At 40.3% G+C, this 15,427-nt stretch overlaps 1 protein-coding gene across 1 annotated transcript in view; it reads left to right on the top strand.

Moving 5' to 3' along the window:
- Window positions 1–14,892, top strand: part of ZNF366 (zinc finger protein 366) — a 33,985-nt gene extending 19,093 nt beyond the window's left edge. Inside the window, exons 5-6 of the mRNA XM_063295501.1 lie at window positions 10,475–10,649; window positions 12,331–14,892. Of these exons, the coding sequence (XP_063151571.1) occupies window positions 10,475–10,649; window positions 12,331–12,842 (687 nt within the window). The 3' untranslated portion in view covers window positions 12,843–14,892. The remainder of the gene's footprint in view (window positions 1–10,474; window positions 10,650–12,330) is intronic.
- The last annotated feature ends 535 nt before the right edge of the window (window positions 14,893–15,427 follow it).

Here is a 15,427-nt window from a genome sequence, read left to right as displayed (position 1 = left end):
TGCCCTTGGGAGGGGCAGAGCATCAGCACGTGGCTGCAAGAGGAAGTAAATACAAACTAGGGCATTGGTGACTCACTTTCATCATTCCTCTCCCTAAAGAAAGGGGAAATACATTGTAAGAATGGAATTCCCATCAGGCTTGTGTGAGCAGGCCATGCTTTGTCCCATGAAGCCTCCTTTGGCCCCAGAGACAATGCTATTTCAATGCCATCCTGACGCAGTTCATCTTATGGCTTCATTTCTGGCTTCTGCTCAGTCATATCTGTTGGCTGGAGACTTCTGGTTTGCTTCTGGAGGTGCTAGAAGAGCTTTATGGATGTGCACGATGCATCCATAGAGCCTTTTTAAACTGCACTTCTCTCAGGAGTCCCCACTAGTGAAGTGAAGGTGAGCAAAGCAGAACAAAGCAAACCTTAGTGCAGCTTTCTTGCATGGTAGCTTTGAACAGGTGTACTTCATTCAAAGCAGTGGTATCTGTAGCAAAGGGGGATGACACAAAAGCGATGAAGGACATGGGATGATGTAATTGTGCAAATGCTACAATTACATATTTGTGTCATTGGTGTAATTGTCATCATGAATGCATCATTTGCCCCTCACCCTCACTTGTTCCCTACAGACATCCATTACTTGAAGTCTTGTCAAAACCAATCACCCTTTCAAGTTTTATATGGGGAATCAGGCAATAGAATGAATTCCTCCTGTCATATGTCACCACCTTCATAAGGAAGAGGCTATAAGGTTATTGGGGGGGAACTTTGCTTTGTTGTTGTTTATTCATTTAGTCGCTTCCGACTCTTCGTGACTTCATGGACCAGCCCGCGCCAGAGCTTCCTGTCGGTCGTCAACACCCCCAGCTCCCCCAGGGACAAGTCCGTCACCTCTAGAATATCATCCATCCACCTTGCCCTTGGTCGGCCCCTCTTCCTTTTGCCCTCCACTCTCCCTAGCATCAGCATCTTCTCCAGGGTGTCCTGTCTTCTCATTATGTGGCCAAAGTATTTCAGTTTTGCTTTTAGTATCATTCCCTCAAGTGAGCAGTCTGGCTTTATTTCCTGGAGGATGGGCTGGTTTGATCTTCTTGCAGTCCAAGGCACTCTCAGAATTTTCCTCCAACACCACAGTTCAAAAGCATCGATCTTCCTTCTCTCAGCCTTCCTTATGGTCCAGCTCTCACAGCCATATGTTACTACGGGGAACACCATTGCTTTAACTATGCGGACCTTTGTTGTCAGTGTGATGTCTCTGCTCTGAACTCTTTTATCGAGATTGGTCCTTGCTCTTCTCCCAAGGATTAAGCGTCTTCGAATTTCCTGACTGCAGTCAGCATCTGCAGTAATCTTTGCACCTAGAAATACAAAGTCTTTCACTGCTTCTACATTTTCTCCCTCTATTTGCCAGTTATCAATCAAGCTGGTTGCCATAACCTTGGTTGGGTTTTTTTTGAGGTTTAGCTGCAAGCCAGCTTTTGCACTTTCTTCTTTCACCTTCATCATAAGGCTCCTCAGTTCCTCTTTGCTTTCAGCCATCAAAATGGTATCATCTGCATATCTGAGATGGTTAATGTTTCCTCCAGCGATTTTAACTCCAGCCTTGGATTCCTCAAGCCCAGCATGTCGCATGATGTGTTCTGCGTACAAGTTGAATAGGTAGGGTGAGAGTATACAGCCCTGCCGTACTCCTTTCCAATCTTAAACCAGTTCGTTGTTCCGTGGTCTGTTCTTACTGTTGCTACTTGGTCGTTATACAGATTCTTCAGGAGGCATACAAGATGACTTGGTATCCCCATACCGCTAAGAACTTGCCACAATTTGTTATGGTCCACACAGTCAAAGGCTTTAGAATAGTCAATAAAAGAGAAATAGATGTTTTTCTGAAACTCCCTGGCTTTTCCCATTATCCAGCGGATATTGGCAATTTGGTCCCGAGTTCCTCTGCCTTTTCGAAACCTAGCTTGTACATCTGGCAATTCTCACTCCATGAATTGCTGAAGTCTACCTTGCAGGATCTTGAGCATTACCTTACTGGCATGTGAAATGAGTGCCACTGTTCGATAGTTTGAACATTCTTTAGTGTTTCCCTTTTTTGGTATGGGGATGTAAGTTGATTTTTTCCAATCTGATGGCCATTCTTGTGTTTTCCAAATTTGCTGGCATATAGCATGCATTACCTTGACAGCATCATCTTGCAAGATTTTGAACAGTTCAGCTGGGATGCCGTCGTCTCCTGCTGCCTTGTTATTAGCAATGCTTCTTAAGGCCCATTCAACCTCACTCTTCAGGATGTCTGGCTCTAGCTCACTGACCACACCGTCAAAGCTATCCCTGATATTGTTATCCTTCCTATACAGGTCTTCTGTATATTCTTGCCACCTTTTCTTGATCTCTTCTGCTTCTGTTAGGTCCTTGCTATCTTTGTTTTTGATCATACCCATCTTTGCCTGGAATTTACCTCCGATGTTTCTAATTTTCTGGAAGAGGTCTCTTGTCCTTCCTATTCTATTGTCTTCTTCCACTTCTGCGCATTGCTTGTTTAAAAATAATTCCTTGTCTCTTCTGGCTAACCTCTGGAATTTTGCATTTAATTGGGCATATCTCCCCCTATCACTGTTGCCTTTTGCTTTCCTTCTTTCTTCGGCTACTTCTAGTGTCTCAGCAGACAGCCATTTTGCCTTCTTGGTTTTCTCTTTCTTTGGGATGTATTTTGTTGCTGCCTTCTGAACAACATTGTGAACTTCTGTCCATAGTTCTTCCGGACCCTATCTACTAAATCTAGTCCTTTAAATCTATTCTTCACCTCCACTGCATATTCCTGAGGAATATTAGTGAGCTCATATCTAGCTGATCTGTGGGTCTTCCCTAATCTCTTTAGTCTGATCCTAAATTGTGCAAGAAGAAGTTCGTGATCGGAACTACAGTCAGCTCCAGGTCTTGTTTCTACCGACTGTATAGATGTCTGCCACCTTTGGCTGCAAAGGATGTAGTCAATCTGATTTCGGTGTTGTCCATTTGGTGAAGTCCATGTATAAAGCCGTCTCTTAGATTGTTGGAAGAGAGTGTTTGTTATGCAGAGTGAGTTGTCTTGGCAAAATTCTATCAGCCTATGTCCTGCTTCATTTTGTTCTCCCAGGCCATGCTTACCTGTAATTCCAGGTGTCATTTTACTGCCCACCTTAGCATTCCAGTCTCCTGTGATGAAAATAACATCTCTTTTAGGCATGTTGTCCAGTAGGTACTGCAGATCCTCATAGAACTGCTCTACTTCAGCTTCTTCAGCACCTGTGGTTGGGGCGTATATTTGGATCACTGTGATGTTAGATGGCTTGCACTGAATTCCAATTGAGATCAATCTGTCGTTTTTTGGATTGTATCCAAGCACTGCTTCAGCCACTTTACTATTAATTATGAAGGCTACTCCATTTCTTCTGTGGTCCTCTTGTCCACAGTAGTAGATCTGGTGGTCATTTGATGTGAAGTGGCCCATTCCAGTCCATTTCAGTTCACTGACGCCCAAAATGTCTATCTTTAATCTTGACATCTCACCAATAACCACATCCAATTTGCCCTGGCTCATAGATCTTACATTCCAGGTTCCAGTGGTGTGTTGATTCTTAGAACATCAGATTCGCCGTTCACCATCAGCACCGTTGGCCGCTAGCCGTCCTTTTGGCTTTGAGCTAGCTGTGTCATCACGTCTGGGGCTAGTTGAACTCATCCTCTGTTCCTCCCCAGTAGCATTTTGACCATCTTCCGACCTGGGGGTCTCATCTTCCAATGGTATACTGACATATCTCTGGCTGTACTGATCCATTTAGTTTTCATGGCAAGAATACTGGGGTAGGTTGCCATTACCTTCCCCAGGGATCGCATTTAGTCTGACCTCTCTGTCATGACCTTCCCGTCTTGGGTGGCCCTTCACGGTTTAGCTCATGGCATCATTGAGGTACTCAAGCTCCAGCACCACGACAAGGTAACAGTCCTTTGCTGAAGGAACTTTGCTTACCCATCCCAAAAAGTAGGCAGGACCAAGGCAAAATCTAAATTTTATATGTAAATTAAATTAATTAAATACACAGGATTGTTCCTCTCTATCTAATAAATTCTCCCTTCCAGGATATTAAAAATTATACAGTAACTTGGGAAAATAATAGTCCTACTGTATTCTGCAGTGATCAGATTCCTTGAGTATTATGTCCAGGGCTGTGCATCACAGGGTAAGAAAGGCAGACTGGACCAGGTGCAAAGAAAGGCCATGAAGATAGTCAAGGACAGGAAGCAAAATTATACAGGGAGCTGAGATAGGATGAGATACCTTTTTTCCAAATACCTTACAGAGTCAGAAGAAGTCCATAGCCTGTTTTCTATCATCCTAAAATGGAATAATGGTGTTAATTACAGGAAGGCAGATTCAGGTTGAATGTGAGAGAAAAAAAATCCTAATAGTAAAAAGCAGACTGACAGTAGAATAAATTATTAAGGGAATCGTGGGCTTTTCTTTGCTGGATGTGTTCAAGGAAAGGCTAAACAGCTGTATTTTAGAGATGTTTTAAACTAGATTCCTACACTAAGGTGAGGATTAAAGTCCTACTTAGTCCTAAATGTCCTTTTCCAAGGCTTTGATTCTATTATAATCACTGGCAACTTTTGGAGGAACTTTGGAAAGCCACATGAAGCTCTGATGTCCGCCTTTGAGGTAGACCAAACCAAGTCAGGAAACAGCACAAGAAATACTAAAACCCTAGTTTATTGATAGAGGCTATAATAACAGAATCTTGAAAGCCTGGCAGCATTTATCTCTTATAGCAAACAGGCTCAGTCATGAGTTTCTTTCTCACACTTTCCTGTTTTCCTGGCCTAAGTTCATGTTTTGTTACATACTTTCTTTGAGGCCATCTCTGTTCTCCACTACATCTGAGGCAATAGGTAATGTATTTAACTATAGAAAAACCAGAAAATAGATGACCCTTTTTTATATTTCTATATTGCACCTAATAACTTTGTCAAATAATTAAGAAGGAGGGTGGCTTATGCAGAGATAAGTTGGGCATCTGGTGTTGGGGGCAACTTCTGAGGCTTCAGAAACCTTGCACAGTCCAACATTAGCAACCCCTAACCCTAACCAGTTAATTACCCTTGAATCTACCTGGCTGGGCACTTCAAGCAGTGCCAGGCAGCTGGGCATAGCTACTGCAGCTCTTCCATAGCAGTTTAAAGCAATACTATGGCAGGAACACTGTAAGGAGTTTTAATTGGAGAGTGATCTAGATGTCCAACAGTGTTGCTGCCCTCAAAGTTATCCATTGTTAGCAAATCCACCATGGTCTACTGGTGGAAGAAGATGCCTATTAGAAGATTCTAATCCAGAACTTCCTCAATCCTGGACTAATGCTTTTAAAAATATAATTTTATTGCTTTAAAAACAATATTCTTTGTATTACCTCTCAGGTAAGGTATTTGTAGCCCTGTGGATCATGAGACATAGGGATTGGGGAAAGTTATCTGCGCAAGGGGGAGAAAAACATGGCTCCAACAGCTGTCTGATCTTTGTTACACTGAATGGTCAGCTGGAGAGAGCCTAACATGGTCAGTAGAGGGGAGGAAATCCAATGGATTGATTTTAAACCCTGACATTCTGAAGGGTTTCAACAGGCAGCAGCTGAAACTGGCTACTTGGAGAAGAGGATCAGCCTGCTTGCAAGACCCCCTGGAGAATTGGGGCTGTTTGGCTGGCCTTCAGCAAGTTCAGGCAGTGACCAGATAGCCGCTTTTTGGCACCATGCTCCTCCTGAACAGAAGGAAGGATATCGCTGTATGAGCTGCTTGCTTAACAATGGCTTGCATGTCCCCAGGGAATGGCCTGCAAATAGATTTCATCTTGCTTTCTCTTGTACTTTTTGGAGCTTCCTGTTTTCTCACGGCCCTTTTGGACAGTTTGCAGTCTTTCTCCCTCTCCCTCTCTCTCTTACTTTCAGGAAAGGAACACCCTTCTTATTCAACTGTCTTTAAAAAAAGAGAAAAGAACACAAGGGTAAGACAGCACAGCAGTGGCCTTTCTACCTCTCGGCAGGCTTGTGCTTTCTTGGACTTGTTTCTCAGAGCAAAAGAAAACAGCCCGCTTTCCTACAGAGCTGATCACAAAGACCAGATGTGGCCTGAGGGCAGAAGAAAGGCTTTGTCGCTAATATTTCCTCATTATTTGGATTTTTTTCCTCTCCAAAGAGCAGTGCTGTATGCAGTCTCTTACACTAATCCAGCCAGAGGTTGCAGTGCTTTGCTTACAAATAATTGTACAAATTTTGCTTCCAAGTGCAGTCATGTAGTTAATGCGTGAATGTATTGAAACAACTGTCCCCCATCCATCTCAATATATATATAAATACACACACATGCGTGCACACACACACACACATCCTTTGCTATTGACTGAGCTCAACTGTTGTTGTCAAACATTTGAGATTCTTGTTTGCTCTTTGGAAAAGGATTATAGTTTCAGCCTGTTTAGGTTGATGCTTGCATGAGCTCTTTATTTTGTAGTTGCTAGAATAATATTTTCTAAAGTAGAGTGCTGAATTGTTTTCAGCAATGTCCCATCAAAATGTACTGAACAACTAGGAAATCAGGAAAGCAGCAGAAGCTGGTGCCAATATTTAAACAGACATATCAAGGCTTACCATGGCTGATGTTGCTTGGGACAACTTTTTTTTTCTTTCCTCAGTTTTTAAAACCATTTCATAGCAATAGGACTGACTAGGGTAGGTTGTCTATATGGATGTTTAGGATGCCTAAAATTACCTAGCTGCACCACTGCTTTGTTTTGCAAATGTTTACCAATATGGTATTTGATTACTGAATTGTTTAAAAAAGAATTAAAACACTATTGTTATACTGACAAATAGCTGCTGATAGATTTATCCTCTATAAATTTGTCTAGTAGAGTAGTCAACATATATTTGGGGTTGAATAAAGCCAGACCTTAAAGTGACAGAACTGCCTTATCATGTCAGTGACTATAATGTGGTTTTCTATTTAAAATGTCCCAAAACAAAACAAACAATAATTCATATGAGGTATACGGGCTTTATATGAACTACACTTAGAACATTCCAACAGAAAAAGCCAAAAATGTGTTTCAGTGGCCAACTTTCCACACTGAGGTACTCTGCTTTAGTATCATAATAGGTTTTTTCCCAGGATTTCTACCTTCCCATTAAATCCAAAAATTTGCTTGAGAGAGCAGAGAGTCCATTAAATATTAGGTGGAAAGGAACATGACCAAATCAAAGATTAAATAAGAAACAGAAACATGCTTGAAGAGGAAATACAGAACTTCCTCTTCATCTGTTTAGTTTTCCTGTAGCATTCCATGCATTTTTCCTTAAACAATAGAAATCCCAATTGTAAACACATGCCATCTTCTAGAATAGTTATCTCCCAACTTGACGCCTTCAGAATATGTTGGATTGTAATGTCCATCACACCCAAAGAATGGCAACTGGGGATGTTGGAAGTGATAGTCCATCCCATCTTGAAGGCACAAGATTTAAGAAGGTTATTTTAGGATGAGACAGATCTGAGGTTCACTTTAAATCCTACTTGAGTTTCTGAATGAGCTTGTACAATTTCTCACATAGGCAGGAGACCATTACGAAACTATCCTACAATAAATGTGAGTTTGCTCTTACATTTCCACAGTGAGCCTCTGATGTAAATATTTGCCTGTTACATTTACACTTTTAGGCTATAGTTTTGCATTTCCACATCAAAGAATATTCAGTAACTTCAAAGCCCCTATTTTATCAATTTTAGTGAGTAGTAGACCACCCGTGACCCGTTGGGTCATCGTTTCAGAAATATTTCCTTACCTGAACAGAGAAACAGAATGACCACGGGCAGATTGCTATTGGTTTGGTTTGAAAAATTAAACAAGAAAACATCAGTTCATTAAAGAAGAAAGATGTGTAGCAAGAGAAATATAGATGCTTTTTGTTTAACAAAGGATGATTTTAAAGACAGCATTTCTGGTTGATCTGCCATCCTTTAAAAATGCTCTAACATTTTCACTTCTTTAAGGTGACATACAGCTGACCATGCTGGAATACTGGTTTCTCCAGATAAATCAGCACATTCTCCAATTGTTTGTCCTTTTGTTTTATGTATAGTGAGAACAAAGCATGACTGTATGGTTGTTGTTGTTGTTTATTCGTTTAGTCGCTTCCGACTCTTTGTGACTTCATGGACCAGCCCACGCCAGAGCTTCCTGTCAGTCATCAACTCCCCCAGGGACGAGTCCGTCACCTCTAGCATATCATCCATCCACCTTGCCCTTGGTCGGCCCCTCTTCCTTTTGCCCTCCACTCTCCCTAGCATCAGCATCTTCTCCAGGGTGTCCTGTCTTCTCATTGTGTGGCCAAAGTATTTCAGTTTTGCCTTTAATATCATTCCCTCAAGTGAGCAGTCTGGCTTTATTTCCTGGAGGATGGACTGGTTTGATCTTCTTGCAGTCCAAGGCACTCTCAGAATTTTCCTCCAACAGACTGTATGGTGGAGTATTCTGAATTCTACACTGTCTTCAGGATCCATGAAGTAAATTTGAAGGATTTGGGCTTGCTGGTTGGGGTTTGGCATTAAATGTCCGATGTAATGATGAATTTGCCCTTGAATAATCACAGAAGGATTCCATCCGTTCCTCGTTGGAAGGACTTCTTTGGCACCAAAGGATGTCATTTGGAAGAGGCAGTTGTATTGTCTGATGTTCTTCCTGAACTCATTTGCAATAGGTTCATCAATGCTGTATAAATTGAAGAATTCATTAGGCTGAGGTTGCAAATTGCCTATCCTGACCTTTCCCTCCATACAGCAGAAATTGGCAGTTTCTCCAGGGAATTGGAAGGCACGACAAGGAGGGCAGACTTTGGCCATTGCACCAACATCAGCAGAAATATTACGCTGTGCGAGTTGTGCATTTCCCCTTGCTCTTTTTCTGTTGAGGTCTTGTCATCAAAGGCGGGTATTGTCATGTTGAGGAACTCTCACAGCAATTACTGCTTGCCACACATTCTCAAGTTGATCTTCCCTTTCTTCCTCTGTCTCTTCTTGTGTCCTCATTCTGTGTCTTTCATTGTCATTCTGGAGATGCGCAGCCCTTTCATCCTCCATTTGTTGATATCTTTTGCTATTTGTTCTTTGTGTCCGATCCTGGAGACGTGCATTTCTATGCTCCTTTGCCTCTTCCTCTCTTCTCCTTCTGTGCCTCTTGCTGTCATTCTGGAGATATGCATGCCTCTCCTCCTCTGTCTCTCCTTCTCTCACATTATTTGTCTGACTGCTTGATCACAGAATCATGCGACCCTGGCCTCATTCGATTCTTGTTCTGTCCTCCTTCTTGCCACTTCCTGGTGACATTTGTTGTCATCTGTTGACCATGACATCGCCCTTCTCTTTCCATGTGGCATAATTAGGCTGACAATTTTTTTAAAAAATATATTTTTAAATTTTTTTTTACCACAATGCTGTATGGTTCAGGCTTCCTGCCAGCTTACTTTGCCAAATTTTAATCCCTGAGGTATAGGGTGCCATCATCACCTCAGAAGCATTAGCACTTCTTGCTGGCTTCCCCATTGACTTGTGGGAAGCTGGCAGGGAGCACTGGAAATGATAATCACATGATTGTGGCTGACAGCAGCAGCGCGGCAGTGAAGTGGTGCTGAAGCAGTCACAACTTTTCCAAATTTCAGTCCTATGGAAATAATGGAACCCAGATTTTGGACACATTCTTTAAGTTAGCCCATTTGAGGTTTTTTTTTTCAAAAACTGTTGTTCTATGATGCACCATTTCACCCAACTGAAGGTTACAAACAGATAAACAGGAGAGTTTTAGTAGTATATAGATCCACAGGAATGAAAGAGAAGCACATCAAATTTAGCTGTACATACATTCCTTTTCCTTGAGGACCTATCTGTGATGGTTGAGTTGAGTTTCATTCATTATATAATGACATTTCACAAGTGAAATTCTTACCAAATTTTGGACCTATACCATAACCATAACCCTATAGGGAACACTTAGATTCATAGCTCAGGCTTCATCTTCTTTGGTCTTGCCAAATCTTTTGCTCACTAACATATTGTAAAAAAATATAAATTTTGGTAATTTCTGTCAAGCTACTCAGAACTAGAAGCTTCACAGGCAGCAATTCAAGGACACAGTTTATGATTAATTCATTTTATATCCAGAACTAGAAAAGCCTAATCTGACAACCAAGAGAGATGTTAATCCATTGATTGAGATTAAAGGGAGGCAATAGAAAAAAATGTTGCAGATTTATCCTAAAATATGATTCAGAAAGGCAAACTGCAGAACTGTTGAGAAGCTGACTCAATTTCAACAGGCTGTGTCTGAAAAAGCAAAGTGATCTCTTTGAAAAAATGCACCTACTGAATATTTATCACTTTGATTCTCATTGGTCTTTCAACAGCTGTGTGGAAAAGAATTTAATCGAATGCATAATTTAATGGGCCACATGCACTTGCATTCCGACAGCAAGCCATTTAAATGCCTCTACTGTCCCAGCAAGTTCACCTTGAAGGGGAATCTCACCAGACACATGAAAGTCAAACATGGGGTCATGGAAAGAGGATTTCGTTCTCAAGGTAAAAACTGGTAACTAGGTTGATTTACATTAGATCCAATAATATAATGACATTATTTAATATCTGGAAGTTCATTTGTGTACCAGAATCAGCAATCGTGTCTTTAATTGATCCAGATTTGGCCAAATAAGCAAAATCCAAGGTCCAAGGTGAGAAGGCAGACCTTATTGACTGGGTTAGCTCATCATATTTAGCCATAATTATCTTAACCATGTTTGTTAAATTGGCTGGTTTCACATACTGCACTAAACCATAAACAGTTATTTACAAATCATAATGAAATGGCTTGATTCACACATTATGCTAAAACGAAACCAACAAAACTCATTATGGCTTAGTACAATGGGTTGAACGCAGAAATTGTGTCCTATTGAACAGATGAAAGATGAATATCACTTCTTGGCCTTTTGGCTAAGATTTAGTATAGTATCATATCTGAATTGGAAGCAATTAATGATCATACCTAAAACATGACTTGCTCTGATTTTTCAGCAGTTTTGGAAATCACTGCATAGAACAAATGCTGTTGCTATAGCCCAAATCTCATGATTATTGGAACTGCAATGACATTAGTTCTAATGAGAAAATCATAATCCTGCTCCCACTAAAATTACTAGGAGTTGAATCACAACTCTGAGTAATCATCATTAACTTGTTAGTTACAAGGACTCTTACTGATATGGGAATTCAGAGGGCCAAATGAATTTTCCAATAATGCTGGCTCCATGAATTGTTGCAGTTATAAAACCAAGCTGCTTGATTTATGGACTTTAAGTCATAATATTCAAATATAGATTGGATATGAGCCATAAAATGAGTTGTATAATTTGGTTCTCCAGATACTCCATCTGAATTTGTTTATATATTTACCTATCCATATAATTAAGAAGGATTTTTGAAAATTATGATATTGGAACAAATTACAAAGGCCACTTATTTCTGAATATTTTTCCAGGTTGTAAATCATCCTAGATCATCCTGTTAGGTCAGTTTTCCAGAACTGTATATTAAAATAGGATGGAATTGCAAATATCCAAAATTGCCCAAGAGTTAGGAATGTAGCATCTGCAGGGACCTAAGTAGGTTCTGTAAAACTCCAGAATTAAATAAGATATATCTACATCTATGCTGAAATCTTTGTAAGATTGCTTACTTGCATGGTATTTTGGTATTCTTTCATGGGATCTTTTGAGATTTTAGGTTCTTAGATCTTATGAGAACATAAGGATGAGATCACCAAAACATTGTGAGATTTCACAATACAAATTTCTGCCTTTAAAAAAAATGAGTGTCCAATTTATCATGCAATGGTACATGACAATTAAAAAGATTGCCAATTAAATGATCTAAGCAAGATGACATGTGCTGAACATAACCACCACATAATCATCCTATTTCTTATATATAATGAAACCGAGTATTACCTAGAATTTCCATAATAGGCCAAACTAATCCAAATACCTCTGCGATAAAAGCTGTTCAAAATTGCCAAAAAATGCCAAGTGAAGTAGCAAAGAACCCCTTTTTTTAATCTTCCCTACCATAAATTGCAAAATAATCATGAGACACAAGCTGAAATATTCTGCATAAGGCTGAAGATCAGAATCACTGTAATTACAAAATGGACATGGAATGGTAGATGTATCTATTAATGTATTTGTCTTCTTTAAAAACAACCTAGGATTTGGAAGGGAGCAACTGAGAATAACACAAACAGATACCCCAGGAAGCCTAGAACAGGAAGAACCCTTTGACCTTTCCCAAAAAAACCATGGGCAAGGATTTTCCTTTCATTCTGACGGGGAGACTGCCAAACAAAACTCAGCCCATGATGAAGAAGATGACAACTGCCACAGGGCAGAGCAGTATTCCCCTCGCATGTACGAGAAAGGCAAGAAACCTAACAGACTGCAGGACCCTCCAGGCCAATCAGAATATGAGGTTAAGGATTTCAGAGAGTCATACTGTGAAGGAAAAGAGAAAAAGTTCAACGACACTGTTGAGGACAAACAAGAAAACAAAAGGGAGCAAAGCCGAGGAGAGAGAGACTTTGTGAATAACAATGAGGAATATCACTTTGAAAGGCTCACTCAGTCTCTATCTGACTATTTGTACTTTCAACATAGGAACAAGAGTTTGAAGGAACTGCTGGAAAGTAAGATGGAAACGCAAGCTGTTTTTCTGGGGATCTAAATGGACATCACTGAACTTACTTTTGGGAAAATGAAGTGCTTTCAGAGTTTTTGGCTAACACAAACTGTAAAATCTACCAAAATTGGTAAATGATAGCAAAAAATATATAAGCATAAAAAACTAGCAGAAATAATTTAAGACAATGTTCACTTGTCATTCAATTGTTCTTTCAGGTTTTCTGTTTTTATACAGTAATATTTTAGAGATTAATCTTTCATTCTCTTCCCAATACTTTGTCCCAATATTTGGACTGGGTCTACATGTTCAGCAGAACAAAGTGGAAGAGTCCTGGGGTAGTAAGTCAAATAAATGGCATATGAGATAGTCTTTTTTTTTAATGTTTCCCTATGTGATAAGTTTTCTCCCATCACAACTTTGTCCAGGCTGCACAATACTCATTTTTGTTTGTTTATTCATTTTGCTTGCAGGAAGTTAAGCACATGTAAAGCAATCACCTGAAGTGGTGCAGTACTGTCTCTATCTCAAGATACCACCACTTGATTGTGCTGGTTGTGCAGCTCAGTCCAGGCCTCGGTTCCTAACATTCTGTCCCACTGTGTCAAGACCAAGAACCAGTAACTGGGGCAGATCTTCCTGAGCAATAAGAAATGAGGAAGAAACTCCTTTCTTATTCCAGACACTGGAAGAGTAGGCTTAGCCTCTTTGTGGTAGTATCCTTTCATGTTTCCTGTTTTTATACAGTGATATTATAGAGGTTAATCTTTCATTCTGTTCCATTACCTTGTCCCAATCAATTTCACTGTAGCCTGTATAAGTTAATAACCACACCCACTCTACACATAGCCAAGAGGCCCCTTGAAGGCCTACTTTCCGTACAAAAGCTGTCAGTTATAAAATTGGCCTTTTAGTAGATCAATGTAGCCTATCATGGGAAAAAGAGAAGCTTATTTCATTTCCTCTGGACAATTTTTTTTCTTGATAATACTGTATTACTTGCCTTTTTTTAATTTTTTGGTGCCTTCAAGTCAGTGTTGACTTCTGGCAACTGCCTGGACAAGTCCCTGCAGTTTTTTTGGCAAGATTTTTCAGAATTGGTTTGCCATTGCCTCCTTCCTAGGGCTGAGAGAGAGTGATTGGCCCAAAGTCACCCAGCTGGTTTCATGCCTGTGGGACTAGAACTGACAGTCTCCTGGTTTTCTAGCCTGCCTTAACCACTACACAGTACTATAGAATTGGTTATATCGGTGCACTAAATACTTAAATGGATTAAGGTGTCATTCCATAACCTCATAGCATTATGTAGACAATAAAATTGGGTTGGGATTTATAGGCAGAGTCAGCTCTAACCATCTAAACACCTTCTAGAATGGGCTTTTCCAATGTTAATGGCTGTTAAATTCTAATCTTGCCTGGCAGCACTGGTTGCAAGCTTCCAGTCTGCAATGCTTTGTGGTATCTGAGACACTGGAAGGAAATATAGAAAGCAAACATCAATATGGCTGGGCCTTACTAGACTTTGAGAACTTTAGGAATACCATGTTTGAACCCAGATTGGGTTTAGGCTCCTGACCCAGAATTACCACCATTAGAATTCTTCAGCATAACTATGACAGGAAACTGGTAGAGAATCAGTATCTTCCTGCAGCATAGACATAGCCATTGTTATTAACAAAGTCAAGTCCATTCAGTGACATGCATATCTAGAAAACAGCCAAGCATGCAAGAATGCTGCATCACCACATCAAACAGTTATGATATTGCAGTAATGGTTTTGATAATTTTGTCCATACTGAAAGGTGCATCTCAAAAGATGGTTCCAACAGATTAACAAAAATAAGCATATGTTACATAATCTTGTGGCACAGAGGTGATCTTTATGTTTCCATAGATACTTTTATGTGGAGATCATTGCATTGTTCTTCATGTGGAATAACGTGGAAAAGTATCTAAGGCACCTTCTGGGTTGAGTTAACCTTTTAGCTTGATCAGGCTAATGATTTCCATAGGCTGTTTGCTTTACTTGCTGACTATGCCATATTTGTGCTATAAGATAATTAAGAACAATACAATCTCAGTCTGAGCCTGTTAACCTTAGGTGTCCCATGTCTGACTACATCAGCTAAAGAACTTAGTCCACACTTGAAAAACATAGCCAAGGCAACTATTGCCTTGATCTGCATTACAAAGCTTCAAACTGCTTTATGTGCCATGACTTTACAAAATCACCCTGGAGAGTAGAGCCATGTGGAGCATTCAGAACAGACCCTTTGCATCAGTTAAGAGTGCAAGCAAAGCACCCTCTTCAAATAATTAAAGAAGACTTGTCCTCTGGAAGGCTTGCCACAGTTGCATTGAAAACTTCTATAGAACTGCCAGTGAAGGGAAGTGACTGCATGGACACACCCACACAGACAACTGGAACAGCATTCAAAGCAGCTGCACAAGCCTTCCAAAAGATTCAGTTGCCTTAATGCTTTGAGGAGAGATGCATCGTACATGCTAGCATACTTTGCAGAGCACCCCATTCAAATGCTTTGCACAGCTGTACTGAGAAGAATAATTTGGTGAAATGCTGGGAGAGAGACAGAACACACAAGCATACGCAAGAGCACTGCCCCCATCAA

This window comes from Candoia aspera, chromosome 2 (genome assembly GCF_035149785.1).
Source record: "Candoia aspera isolate rCanAsp1 chromosome 2, rCanAsp1.hap2, whole genome shotgun sequence".
NCBI lineage: Eukaryota > Metazoa > Chordata > Lepidosauria > Squamata > Boidae > Candoia > Candoia aspera.
The sequence above is the reverse complement of the archived record's forward strand: the minus strand, read 5'-3'. Positions and strand labels throughout refer to the sequence as shown.